The sequence below is a fragment of the Micrasema longulum genome, unplaced genomic scaffold (assembly GCF_059751315.1).
Source record: "Micrasema longulum isolate JH-2025_06_02 unplaced genomic scaffold, ASM5975131v1 h1tg000755l, whole genome shotgun sequence".
Classification (NCBI taxonomy): Eukaryota; Metazoa; Arthropoda; class Insecta; order Trichoptera; family Brachycentridae; genus Micrasema; species Micrasema longulum.
The window spans coordinates 56810-71960 of NW_028277949.1; the positions used below are offsets into that span (position 1 = coordinate 56810).

The window sequence follows — 15151 nt, forward strand, 5'->3', positions numbered from 1 at the left end:
CAGGAAAAGGCTTTTGTGGAGTATAACATTTACATAGATTTTATTTTCAGTATACCGACGATAATGTCCTATTTATAATGTACCCGATCACTAAACATCGGTTGATATTTTAAAAATCATGCACATATCGACAATATTCGATTGTCGATCTTGCAATTTGGAGATATCTGACTAATGAACTGAACAATCAAAATATGCATATTTTTTAAATGTCGTCGTGGATATAAAAACAATAATAGATGAATATTTAATATTGTACAGGGTAAGCTCTTTAAAACACTATATTTCGAGTGTGTCAAAATGTTTGTTAACAAGGCTGGATTCCACCCCAGCGGAGTTATAAAGTTTTAAATATATTGCAACAAGTCAAGGTATCAACAGGGTTTATGACCCATTATTGGGTGATTAAAGATATCACTTTACACACTGTGTTACATTCACAATGCTGCCAATGTTTTAACATCCACAGTCCCTTATTCTAACATCGGTTGACTTTTGTTAAGTTAAAGATTTGAAATCTTTATTGATTTAGGTGAGATGCATCTGACTTTTACAATTATGTCCGCCCATCGAAAATATAGTCAGTTAAAAATTATTGACACAATTCTGTGGCCTGGGTCTTAAAGGGGAAAATGTCATAAATCACAATATTTCAGGAGTCATTTTACGGAAATTTTGTGAAATTATAATAAACAGTTTAAGGTGTTCGAAACGATTATCAATAAAAAAAAACACTACCACATATGTGTGTGTGCGTATAATTTTTTTTTTTTATGTATATTTTTCAATTGACATCAACCATCTACCAAGTGTCGGCAAGAAAAAATGTAATCTGACATTGGCTCTTTTAGACCCAAGCCACAGAATAAGGGCGTGCTGAATTCGCTTGGACATGTAGATCGACTAAAGAACGGCGTAATATATAATTAAATGCTAAAAACTATGAAAGCTAGGAAAAAAAAAATGGGCATGACCAAATCCAACAAATACCTACAGATGGACGTGTCAAAAATCGGAATAATCGACGTGCGAACATAAGAAATGTAAAGAAAGCGAGGTCTATCTAGAAACGCAGTGGTGTGACGTTATATCCTCTATACTTACGCCTACGTGGAAACATTAGTTTATTTTGTTATTTAAAGATTCAATCCCAATTATCATTTTCGTTAAATCCTTTCTCGTCTTTTTTGGAGATGACATCTTCGGTCTCCGTGACGGTGAAGAGTCCCGATGGAGTCCTCCGTCTCTTGGGTGTCGCTGCAGCACCATCAGAGGACCCTCCGGATGTGGAGCGTCTCCTCTTTACCTCACTTCCTGGTGATGGAGGACACAGAGCTAAGGACAAGAGAAATTTTGTTAAAAACACAATGGGGATTTTTTTTTCTAGGTTAATATTTTTTTTCTAGGACGTGATAACAATAAACACACAATTGCTAGGGCGAAACTTTTTGAACTTATAACAAAAACAAAACTAATAAAAGGTATTTAAAACTAAACACATTTCAAACCCGCGTTAAGGGTTCGTTGCACGGAAAAAAAAAGAATTATTGTTCCGTTTTCGTCAAAATAGCGATGTGGTTAGTTTCACTGTTTTTATGCAGCCTATAAAGTGAGAATTATCTAACTTAAATTTTTTCCCAACTTTTATGAATCTCACCTACTCAATAAACGTAGATTAGTTTAATAAGAATTGCTTAATGCATACTTATATTAAATAGAAGTTTTTTTTCGTTGCAACTTGTTCATTTAGAGCGTCACTGTTTATCATATTCGCCAATCAGAAACGAACAGGATGGCGACATTGATACACGAAACAATGTCGGCGGGATGAATGATGACGTCACACCTTTGTCACAAAATCCCAGCGCAGATTTTAAAAAGTAAAACCATTATAAAAATGTAGCGTAACAATTCTGAGTAACATCATGTAAAAACTCAAAACATAACAAATATTTCAAAGTTTAAAATACTAAGCAACATGATAAAAAAAAACTGTTTTTTTTTCCTCGAGTAAAATAAGTTTGTAATTTAGGAACTAAAAACAGACTTTAAACTGTAATAGTCAGAAAATTCCAATCTTTAAAATGTGAACAAAATATATATAACAAAAGATAAGTGAAAAGTACCTACATAATAAAATGTATTTTTATAAAACAAAAATTTTAATAAAAAATAAATATTTGAAAAGCAAGAAGCAAAAAATACTTTCCTTACCTCTAGAAATTGGTTCTCCTAAGTCTTCCTTTGGATCTTTATTCCTAATAAGTAAAGAAAATAATATAAATAAGTATAAATACATTAATACAATCAAAATTATTTTCGTAAATATGTTACATAATAAATATAATATAAGGACTAAAAATGTATGAAGAAATACCTTCAGTTATTATAAACCAAACAGATGTTAATATGCTTAGTAAATAAATGAGTGAGAAATATTAAATGCATGTTAGAAAGTTAAGAATGATGTAAATTAATGGAATGTGTCTGCCCAACACCGTTTTCTAAGAAAAGAGGCATGGTTGCTCGAATTGCAAAGGGGTAATTATTCCTATTTTGACTGAACTGATATGGACCTTATATGCATTTTCAAAATACTTAATGCTATAAGCGATGTACCATCTCTGATGCAATCAATTTATTTTCATGTTCCCAACCGTGTCACCAGAAGTCAAAAGCTGCTATTTATCAAATATTCTAAGAGTGACTTTTGTTTTTATGCCCCAATGCCCAGAATGTGTGGATTAGTCAATTCGTCACACGACTTAGAATTCTTTGAGATAGATCCTCCGACTTTTCGTAGATATCTTCGCCACTAAAACAATGTGGGATGAAGATGGATTGGCATGGTTTGGGTCGAAGTCTTATATGTGTTTATGATTATATTGTACACCATTATTTTAATGTCCTTGTTTGTCTTTGCTATATAGTTTAATGTTCTTTTTATTCAGTTTCTTGTGCATATAATTCTTCATATAACTGTTGTAATTGACTTAGGCCGTATATATAATAATAAATAAATAAATACACATGGGTACATAAAGGTAACAAGTAAGTAATTAAATAGGAGTAGATTTAACTTACATAAATATAATAAGTCTATTACAATGAAATTACAAACCACAATAATAGTTTATGTATAATATCAAAACTAAATAAATTTATAAAAAATAAAAAAAACTAAAACAACAAATTATAAAAATATCTCGGAAAGTATAAAAAATAATTTTAATAAAATTAGACATTACAAACTTATTATTACTACGTCATTAAGTTTACACCAATTAATTAAAGATTAGAATATATTTTTTTATGTTAACAAAAAGACATTTTTTTACTAAGGGGTAGTTGCACAAAAAAAAATGTGTAATTGTGGAATTTTCACCGAAAGGGATAAAATTAGAAATATATAAAAACAACATATTTTTACGATTAAGGCGAAAACAAAAAATAAGGAAATATCACATACTAGGAAAACCGATAAAAATATATGAAATGGATTTAGAATAATTTATTTTTTTCAAAATCAATATGAATATTGTGGAGAAATGTTTTCAAACATAAATGTAAAAAAGAAATTCTACGTTCGTAGAAAAACGCGACGTGTTTGGCCTTGGTTGTTGTGACGTTAAGATTCGTGATATTGTTACAAACTAATTTCAACGGCCACGAACAAATAAACATGAATCGTGACGTATTAGGGGCGTGGCCAATGGAATCGCTGTTTTTGCGGGAATTAAAAATTACAAATTTAAAAGTATTTTTTAAGGTACTAATAATAAGCGAACTCTTTTTTACTGGACAGTATTTCATAGACTTTAAAACTTTACTTAAAAATGTAAAAAAAGTGATATTTTCATATTATTTAACTTTAAACAACTTTAAAATATTTTTTGGGTGCAACTGGACCCTATGTAAGTTACGCCACAGTATGCATGTGCAAATTCTGTATAAAAAAAATAGTGAATTCTGGAGTCAGAAATTGAATAAAATCCGATGAAAATCCACTGTCTTTCCGAATGATATTCACATAACAAAGTACACTACACTATAAATAGTCTATTTATTCAATCTTCTAAGAACAATTTTTGTATACATCTTCTTGTAAATAATATTATACAATTTAAATGCGCGCGCAGAATCCGAATGAAAAATTGCATAAACATTAGGAAGAACCCCCAAACGACCCCATTTGGCATAAAACTAAAATTATAAAAGTCGTATTTTTTATCTATTTAAGAGTTAATATACATATAATAGAACTAGAACCCTAGGACGTGAGTTTTCAACTCGATGGCTACTCTCAGGTGAAAATCCTAAATGCGGAAATCGAGTGGACATCTGCCTCCTAATGTAGTGTTTGAGCGTTTGCCTACCATGCTTGAGCCCCCGAGTTCGATTCCTGGGAAGGTCGACATGAAATATTGATTGAAAAGGTGGTTCTACATTAAAATATTTCATCTTCCTAGACTGGCACCGGAAGCGTTAGGCTGGTCACTGTATCTGCATGTAACAGATGATCGAAATACGCTGCTTTTAGTGTACCGATGGAGTGACCTATGCACCATAGAGAGGACACGTGTATGATGATGACAGTATTTGAGATACTTGAGAACAAGTGAATCGAAAAAAAACGGTAAAAATCGTATTAATTTTATTTTTTTTGCACAATATGTTAGCGTGTTCATTGTATGAAACCGCTGTTTATGTATTAACTTTTTTAATACCTTTTTTCCGTTTACTTACTGTTTATTACTTGAAATGTTTATTTCTACACACGATATGTTATTTGTATGTTAACAGGCATCGAGTGCCGTGTATATAAATAAAAAAAAATATTTCATAAAAACTACGTACATAATTTTTTGCTGTCGGAAAAAGATCGAGTGCATTTACCGAGTTGTTATTGCATCCGTCTTAGGTCCATTCAACTTAAGTTCCGGCACTTAAATTGTAGTCAGTAAATGTTAAGCTGCGTAAAAAGGCGTGACAGCTTTGAATTCACAGTAAACTGGCATAGACAGTTACGTCTTTTTTACTTTACTACGCGTTTTGCACCGCAATGTTGACGCGACAACGCTCAGTTTTCACAACATCATTTCAAACTTTCGTCCTATGACGCATCATCGCTATTTAATTATACCTCAGTGCCGTATTACGAGAATTTAGCGAATCTGCGCTTCACACGTCACATTATTTTCTGCTTTGAAATTTGACCAATAATGCCAATGTCTCGTTCACCTTTTCTGCGAATAAAACAGGCAAGAAGAGTATGGTCGGAGGGTTTATGATTTGGTTTAGTATTCTTCTCGTCTCCAGTTCCATATGCAAAGTAATTGAATTAGCGGTCCAGAGATGAGTTAGATAGCAGTTTTCCATTAGAGAAATGCGCAAGTGACACGACGGCAGGCTATCCGATACGGGCAGACGCAGGCGGCCAAGAGCGGTAGGAAGATTTGTGGGCAATTGCTCTCACGGGCGGTCCACGAGCCTCGTGTTCGGAACATGGGCACTGCGCTCGACTATCCATTTCCTACACGTCACTGCTCCGGCTTTATCAACCGACGAGGGATGGATTGAGAAAAAATCAACAATAAAAAAGTACAAGACTTCTAGGAAAATGCTCAAATTTGACAGTACAAAAGGTAGAAAACCTGTTTGAGAAGAATAATATGGAAGTCTTTGTATCCAAACACTTTTGTACGCAGTAATTTGGAGTTAGCATCCGTTGTGTGGAGCCCACAATACATGACAAACATAGAAAGGATTGAAAATGTTGAATTAAAATTATTGAAATTTTTAAAATACCTAGATTATAAAAACAATAAAGCGCTTACAGCCAATCTGCAAAACAAAATGGATTTTTTACCCTTGAAAGTAGACGCACTGTGTCTGAATTATGCTATTTACATAAATTATTGAATAATAAAGTAGACTCTTCTAACCTATTTTCCAAAATTAATCTTAATGTCCCCTTTCACGTGACAAGAAATAAGTATTTATTCCATCTGCCAGTCTGTAGCACTAAATATGCACAACACTCTTTCCTCTCTCGTTCTTGCTGTAACTATAATACTTTTTTTTCATCTATTAATATATATTACATGCCCCTTAATTAATTTAAAAATAAATTATTTCTGACTGCGATACGATTCCACTTACTGTTTAATGATGCTCACACTTACACACACCTGAACACTTACTCCCACACCAATACACATAAACACACATCTACACTTACTCTCATACAAATACACATAAACACACCCTTTTGTTGTAAAACAATTTAATAATATGTATGATTCTTATTTAGAAACTTCGCTGGTCTGTCTTTAAGCCGTATTTTTTTAAATGTTATTATATCATTGTCAACTGTTTGTTTCTTTAAAATAAATAAAACATATACCGTTTTAATTTGCTGCTCCATCATCAATGTGATCAGAAGCGTCGGCAAATAGTACGAACGACACAGAGAAGCTCAAAAAGAAGACAAAAGAAGAGCAATCAGTATTTTTATTTTGATACGAGAAGATCTACGATTTGGATTTGTTCAACGACTTCTCTCCTGCTCTCTGCTGATTTAAAAAAATATTTAAGTATCGTATTATCAGCGCTATGATTTTTTAAAGTTTTGCGATTTTGAAATTACTTCGCCTGTGTCGTCTCAAGATCTCTACGGTGAGTTGTCCTGATTGGTGGGTTGGCTTCCCGGTAACCGGAAGCGTATCACAACACTCTGCCATTGGTTGATTTCGGAGAACTAGTGATGTCGTTTAAAGTAGTTCATTCTTATCAAAATCATTTTTATTATTTTTTGTACATTTTCAAGAAACGTCGCCATACAACTAAATGCTTAAATTTGTACTGCGCGAAATAAAAACCTTTTTTATACCCAATTTACCGATGCACTGAATTTCAAATGTAATAAACATTCGAACGCACTTTAGCTATTGAACTTTAACTTTTTTTTTTTTAATGTTTATGAATTTTACTAAAGACAGAGTAATCTTTTTGACAGCTGCCTAGAGCCCCGCAACCCCGCTTGCACAACAACTAAAATAATTGTTTCTCTCCAAACTATTACCCATTTATATGAAGCGGTGATATAATTTCCAAGTACGGACCTGGTGCTCCTGTCAACTACATCATTTAAGAACATCTGCACTAGAAGTATTCGATTAGTAACTGAAACAATTAATTACACTGCAGGTAAAGGAGAACAAGAAGGTACAGCACTAGTTTAATAGACTATGGATCGGATTTCAGTATTGATCGCCAGGTACTAATACAAATGGGTAGGTACTTGAAATGCGAAAAGCAGCTCGCACAATCGAACGATAAATAAATGATATTTTAATATTGGGTAAAACATAAGCTGTGTCCGTTCTTTTTTTAAATTTGAAAATGAGCACCTAAAGTAAAACAAAATGGTCATTCGAAAGGATATTTTTTACTTTACAAGGTGTTATTTGATTACGAGCCTTCAAAATGGAATGTCAAGTAGACGAAAGTGAGCATTTTCGACACTTCCTTTTGGTCGCGTTCAGTCGAAGGAATAAAACTGTCAAAGCAGCTCACTGTATTTGCGCAGTGTACGGTGAATATACTATTGATTATTTTCTAATTTATTTGTAAAATAAAGAAGGAGAATACATTTTTGGACTATTCTTAATTCTATGCATTTTTGCCTAATTTGTTGCAATTTTTTTAGTGTCCTCTTGTTCTCAACTTATTATGTTAACACCAAAAAAATTAGTCATTAATGTATTCTCCATTTTTTTACAATAAATTAGTCTTAACATATTACAACAGAGATGAAAAAAATTTAGAGAAGGGAATATAGAAGTCCAGGCATCTACAGGGCTCATGACCTGTCATTGGCTGGTTTAAGTGGCCACTTTACACACTGTGTAAAATTCACCATTCTGCCCATATTTGAACATCAATATTCCTTCAATTATTTCATCTGTTGAAACATCTGTTAAACATCTGTCATCTGTTAAAGAGCTGAAACCTTTATTTATGCGGGTGAGATTTATCTGATCTAATTACTTCACCTACATACTAGGCAACGCCTGAAAAATTGTTTTCAATTTCTATACTTCTTCATGGACCAGATGGATTTGTCAACATGCCTGGACATCTATATTTTATTCTCTGAATTGTTCTTCATCTTTGTTGTAATATGTTAATATTGACAGCTCTCCAGGGAGAAAAATCCAGTCCTTGTCTACGAAAATTTGAACAAACTCAAAATAATGTTAATAAATTATAAATTAGTAAATAATATTCTATTTCCATTCTATATTTATTTTCTTCTGATTTATTTTACATGAGAATACGCCTTAAAACAATTTCTACTACTACTACCATCACGCCCTATTTCCGTAGGGGTAGGCAGAGAGAATGGACCGTCATTTCTTAATCAAAAATAATTAGAATACATTCAAATCAGTCCAACTTTGTCGTAAATATTTAATAACAAATAATTAAAAACGTACGATTAAAGCACTAACTTTGTAGTTATCATTGATATATATGTATGTCTACACTAGATGCAGCACTAAGCATTCGTCTTGTGTTCCATTCAACCTAAGTTCCAGAACCTATCTTGAAGTTAGTAAACGTGAAGCAGCGTAAAAAAGCGCGACATGCAGCGTTGAATTCAGATCAAACTGTCATAGACAATTAGTTTTTTTACTCTACTATGCGTTTTGAACGGCAATGTTCTCACGCGACAACGCTTATTTTTCGGAACATAATTTCAACATATTGCTATATGAAACATCGTCTCTATTTAATTATACTTAAGTGGTCGTTATCATTATAATTGAAATTGAAATTCGAATAAAATAATTTTGTTTTTAACCACTTATTTTATATTTTATTACTGGCTGATTTCGAAGCTACACAAGCGTCCTTATCAAGGTCAAATTTAGTAATAAATATCATCTTATTTTATTGTAATAATTTTAAAGGATTCGCAAATCATTTGATAAATCCGTCACAATCGATATGTACCTATAGGTCGCAGTGACATCAAGAGATTGTACAGCACTGACCCCCATCTCTAAAAATACCCTTATTTCATCATTTCAACATTATCTACTAAATATTCAATCTAAATATATGGAGGTAAAAAGTCAAATCATTGTGTCATGTAGTATCTTGTTTTGTGAAGGTGTGGGGTGAGGGATAAGGGGGGTTAAAGTTCGATCATTAGTATTTTTATTTCTAAAACTGGACATAATTGAACTAGAGATAAAATTATTTATTTACTTTTTGACACATTTCTAGGTTGACTAATTTTAATGTTTTATTTTCAACACGCAGAACCTTTTACTCGTTGTCTTTTATCAGATAAAAATAATAACAGTTTATTAAAAATAAAAAATAAATTATTTATCTACTACGTATTTTATGGTAATAGATATTTCTGAATTATGAGTAGTCTGACTAACTGGTTACAACCTGTTTTAAGGCAGACATTTTTCGATGAGTTTTTTTTTTTAAAGAAAAATAAATATTTGCGTTGTTATGATTTACCCTAATATTTCGTTTTGAGGGCCATTTTCAACGAGCTGTAAATAACTATAAGAAAATGGGAATCAAGTTCGGGTCAAGTGGGATTCGAACCACGGTCCTTCGGGCCGTGAGTCTGAGACCCTAGCCACGCGACCACTTCCCGATTCTAATAAACAAAGTTAAATAAACAAAGCACGATTTAATTCAAATTTAAAAGATGATTTGCAAATTCTGAAAAATATTCATTATAAAATATGATAACATTAATTACTAAATTATACATTGATAAAGAAGCTTGTAAAGCTTCAAAACCGGTCGGTAATAAAAAAAAATTAGTGGTAAAAAAAACTTGATTTATTTTAATCATAAATTTTATGTTCATAACTGTAAAATACTAACAAATAACTGAATCAATCTGAGGTCACTTACAGGGTGAAATTTTTTTTTTATGTTGGCAAAAGCAAAGAAACTCTTGTCCAATTACATTATTAGTGACGACACCTTATTTGTAGAAATTCTTCTGCGATTGGGAATATTATTTCCCCATCTAAGGAAAGCAAACGCACGCAAAAAAAATAAATTACGATTATTTGTGGGAACAGTGGTATTGGCTTGAAGAAACCAAAGGGGTGAGTCGAGATTGAACAGATTTCTTAACAATGGCCGAAATATTTATTTATTTGGGAAAAAAAGGATATACAGAAACTAAAATTGTTAAAACAGTCAATATACATTTTCCGCAGTGATGTAAGCTGTTGATCAAGTACATTATAGGTATCAAAATAAAAGCAAACATCGTAGTGTTTGGCGCGATTGCCTACCATGCTAGATACTGGATTCGATTTCTGGAAAAGTACACATTAATCGAGTTGTGGTCCCGTGGCTAGTGTCTCGGACTCGCAGATCAAAAATCCGTGGTTCGATCCCACTCTACCCGAACATGATTCCCATTTTATGATAGTGAGTTATTTACAACACCTTAAAATGTCCCTCAAAATTAAATGTTTGAATAAATCATAAGAATGCAAATATTTTTTTTTAATAATTAAAATAATTATTTATAAGATGGTTTAAACTGAAATATTTTTAATTGAAAATGAAGTAATAAGAAAAAGAAAGTAAAAATATATAAAAACTAATCTTATGTGAAGCATTTAACAAGAATGTTGACTACTGCCAACAGGCCGGCTTCTCCTGAAGTTTTAAGTGGTTTCCTCTCCACATGAGCAAATGTTGAGAAGTTCCCGATTGGTCCACATAAGTACATCCCTCCTGATCCTAAGGTATATTTAACACTCCATATAATAGGTAGAGAAGAGAACTAATAGGTTTGATTCAGAATAACAGAGAATAGACGTTTTGTGTCTTTTCTTGCTCTTAATCAATTTTCCACTCCTACTTTTCTTCAATCATCCTTCACCGCTCCTTATCCATATCCTTATTTTCCTTCACACTATCTCCTTGTTTTTTTTCCATGTTTATTTTATTTAAATATGTAGCATATTTATTATTTATATAGTTTAAACCTTCGTCGCTTTATTGTACGAGTAGTATAATTTCGTGAATACATATTATTGGATGGCAGTGCCTACTATGTATATTTTTTTAAATATTTTTTTATTTATATTCATTTAAGCTGTACATCTGTTTGTATTCAAAATAAATAAAACAAAAATAAAATAAAAATATTCCTGGACCTGGCACCCGAAGCATAAGACTTGGTGATGGTATTTGGTGATGGTAATGACGCTTTATTAATCATGTTTCTATGATATTTTCTGCAAAGAGCAAAGACGCTCCTCTTAAAGAAGATTGGAAAAGACGCAAAAACAAGGAACTCCGAGAATTTTCAAGTGTAAAAAGATAATAATACATATAAATTTCCCCGCCGAGTGATTACTGCATTGCATTGGGGCAATCTTATCACCTCGGGGTTCCAGGTTCCAGTGCGCCGCGCAGTGCCGCACAGTGCTCTGTTTTATACAATATAGACGCTAAAAAATCACTTTTAATTCTTGATCGATGACGTCATGGAAGCATTTACAGATAATCAGCGTGACAGTCATACTTAATTATTATGACTAATACAAGTGTTGACTAATTGGTGCATCCCAAAGGAATAAATGTTTTTATGTTTATAATTTGATATTATTATCTAATAGGGAAATATCACATACTACGAATACCGATAAAAATATATGAAATGGATTTAGAATAATTAATTGTATTTTCAAAATCAATATGGATATTGTGGAGAAATGTTTTCATACATAAATAAAAAAAAAAGAAATTCAATAAAAATACGTTCGTAGAAAACGGGACGTGTTTGGCTTTGGTTGTTATGACCTCAAGATTCGTGATATTGTTCTACGCAAATTTCAATGGCAAGGAACAAATAAACATGAATCGTGACGCATTAGGGGCGTGGCCAATGAAATGACCGTTTATGCGGCAATTCAAAATTACAAATTTTAAATTATTTTTTATGCTACTAATAATAAGCAAAAAAAATATTTTTTTTAAAAAAGAAATATTTGCGTTCTTACGATTTACCCAAATATTTAGTTTTGAGGGGCATTTTCAACGAGTTGTTAATAACTCACTATTAGAAAATGGAATCGAGTTGGGGTAGAGTGGGATTCGAACCACGGACCTTTGGTCCGTGAGTCTGAGACACTAGCCACAGGACCACAGCCCGATTCAATTCTTTTACCCGATTTAAATGGACAGTATTTCATAGACCTTTATTACTTTTTTTTTTTTTAAGTGATATTTCCCTATTGTCGCGCTAAGATCGAGGTTGTATTTTAAGTCGCGGGTATTTTTTTTGGTTCCGAAAAAAACTGATGTTTCTTTGGAAGGTTTGCGCTATACTTTTAAACGCAATAAAATTAAATTATGCTACTGCTTAAAAAACATATAAATTTGGTAATTTTATGGACATCAAAATAAGACATTTTAAACTTTTCAAGATTTTTTTAAAAAAACGTGAAAGTATGTTTTAATATATATTTGGTAAGTTTATAACACATCTTAAGCTTTACTTAATTTAGGATTTTTTGTCGCAGCTCATTGTGTCATGTTTTATTTTCTAGACACTAAGTACACGATTTCCAGGCAAAGAGTTTATCGGAGCAAAATAAGTTTGTGTGGGTTTGTAATAATGTTACGAATAAATTTGAAGTAAAAATCTAATACGTTACTATTTAAACACAAGCTTTTATGTAGATTTAGAACTCTTGAGAATAAAATATTAATTTCAATGAACAATAATCAAATAAAAATATTCAAAAATAATAATATTTAACACAATTTTTCATCGTGGAAGGATGAAATACATCGCACGAGTGAATTTAGAGACCTTTCTGTTTTTTTTAGGGTCTAGCTTGTATAAAACGAAACACTGTGCGCCGGTACGGTGTTTCAGAAAAGTAAACGCTTCAATGTTGGAGGATTTGTTGAAATTTGTTAACAAGACTACGTTTTGCAGAATCCACAGACTGTGTAGGGTGATGGTCCTAACTACAGGCTACAGATTTATTCAAGGGTAAAGATAAAATATATTCCAATACTGCGAAACGTATTAAGGCTGTAGTCTGTTAAAAAGTAAGGAAATCATCCGATTTTACAATTTTAAAATACCCTTTTTTCAAAAGCAAAGTTAATGATTATTAAATAAAACAATTTTGTAAGATTTTTCTGATAAAAAATAAACTAAAAAAATTGATGTGACTAAGATCTTTTTATATTTGAATTTAATAACATTAATGTCTGAGCACCCGATGACAAACTATTTAAAACTTGATAGTTTATCGAAAAGGATATTGTTTAAGATTTTGCGTTTTATTATGTAAAATGCTGTAAGTAATGTCCCATCTCTGTAGCAAACAATTTTTTTCCATGTTTCCAACCATGTCACCAGAGGTCATAATCTGCTATTGATCAAATCATCTAAGAGCAACCTTTGCTTTTATGCCCCAATAATATTATTGAGTGCCCTAGAATGTGTGGATTCATCACACGACTTGGAATTCTTTGCGATAGATCTTCCGGATTTTCGTAGATCTCTTCGCCACTAAAACAGTATGGGATGAAGATGGATTGGCATAGTTTAGCTCGAAGTCTTATCTGTTTATCGTGTTTATGAATACATTGTATACCATTATCTTATTGGCCTTGTTTGTCTTTACTACTTAGTTCTTTTCGTTCAATTTCTTGTATATATGTTTCTTTATATAACTGTTGTAATATAATTAATCTAATAAATAAAAGAATATCGAATTGACATGTACCTATATTTTCTTGGAATATGTTGCAATTACTTACCGACCGGCAGATATTACGCCCTGTTGAAATTGAGACCAAGCTTAGGTACATTGATACGCGTATTATATAGACAAAGTATTTAAGTAAAGTTTGACAAATGATTAAATATAATACATCGGTAGTCAGATGGCAGACGGGACCATCTGTAATTTTCAAAAATGTTCAGAAGAGCTGAAATAAGACTAAATTTCAAGACTTCAATCCACAAACTAAAATATTTTAGTGTTATTTTTAAATATCAAATTACCATTCTAAATAATGCTGTTTTTATTATTTTTTTTCTTTGCGTACCAAAATATCCCTGTAATGGTCCCTTCTGCCATCTGACTACTGATATCATATTGAACATGTAAAAAAAAAACCCTAGAAAGAAATACTAGCATTTTAAACGACACAAAATTTGTGTTTTTTTCCTTAAATTCTAAGTTAAATTATGCCTTCAATAATCATTTAAAAAATGGTTAAAATATTTTAGTTTAAACCTTTTTCTACGGAATTAAGTTTTTGTTTTCTTCTTTTCTTTAAAAATAATATTTTTGATATAAATATACAATTTCTAAAAAGTGTTAAAGCGAAATTTTCATATTCATATCGGCCGTCCAATGGCACTAACATTTTGCTAAAAACATACTGTAGAAATTATATATCTACAACCAAAATAGTCTTCTTAAAAAAAGAAATAACCATAATACCAAAAAATGAGTTTAAACTATAATACTAACTATTTAATTTTAAAAAAAACTTTTATTAAAGGTTTATTTAACCTAGGATTTAAGGAAAAATACCATAATATTTGTGTTGCTTGAAATGCTTGTTTCTTTTGAAAGCCCATAATTAAACTCATTTAATGACATTCCTTTTTAATTTATGATGTTAAAATCATGAGAACATTTTTTTCTTAAATACTTCGTAGGTACTAGTAATTCTGAATGACATCAATTTTAATGTTTTTTTATACTTGAAATTTCCATGCGAAATGGCAATGGAATTTTAGAAAAAATGTACCAAGGCCGCGATTATAAATACTATATCTTCATCGACACATAACGAGACGGTATAAGGGAAAATTTGCGTATTTATATGAAAAATTTAAGTATTTTCGTCGGTAACCGGTAACATGTTTAGAAAATAAAATTGTAAACATATTCTATTTTTCATACCGAAAATTTAATTTTACTTTGTAGATTTTTACTGAAAAGAAGAATTTTACTTTAAAGATAAATGTTTTACATAAAAAAAATACTTGAGGTTTTATTATTTACTCAAATATTTAAATTTTCTGACCATTTCCTAATAGTCG

At 31.4% G+C, this 15151-nt stretch overlaps 1 protein-coding gene across 5 annotated transcripts in view; it reads right to left on the reverse strand.

Annotated features, from left to right (window-relative positions):
* Window positions 1–761: 761 nt before the first annotated feature.
* Window positions 762–15151, reverse strand: part of LOC148279127 (poly(A)-specific ribonuclease PARN-like) — a 116041-nt gene continuing 101651 nt past the window's right edge. For 4 of the 5 annotated variants that reach the window (XM_088230392.1, XM_088230394.1, XM_088230393.1 and 1 more), the window contains 2 exons: window positions 2215–2258; window positions 762–1335 (listed from right to left, as the gene is read on the reverse strand). In XM_088230392.1, the coding sequence (XP_088086518.1) occupies window positions 1145–1335; window positions 2215–2258 (235 nt within the window). In that variant the 3' untranslated portion in view covers window positions 762–1144. The remainder of the gene's footprint in view (window positions 1336–2214; window positions 2259–15151) is intronic. The other variant, XM_088230395.1, reaches the window with a different exon arrangement.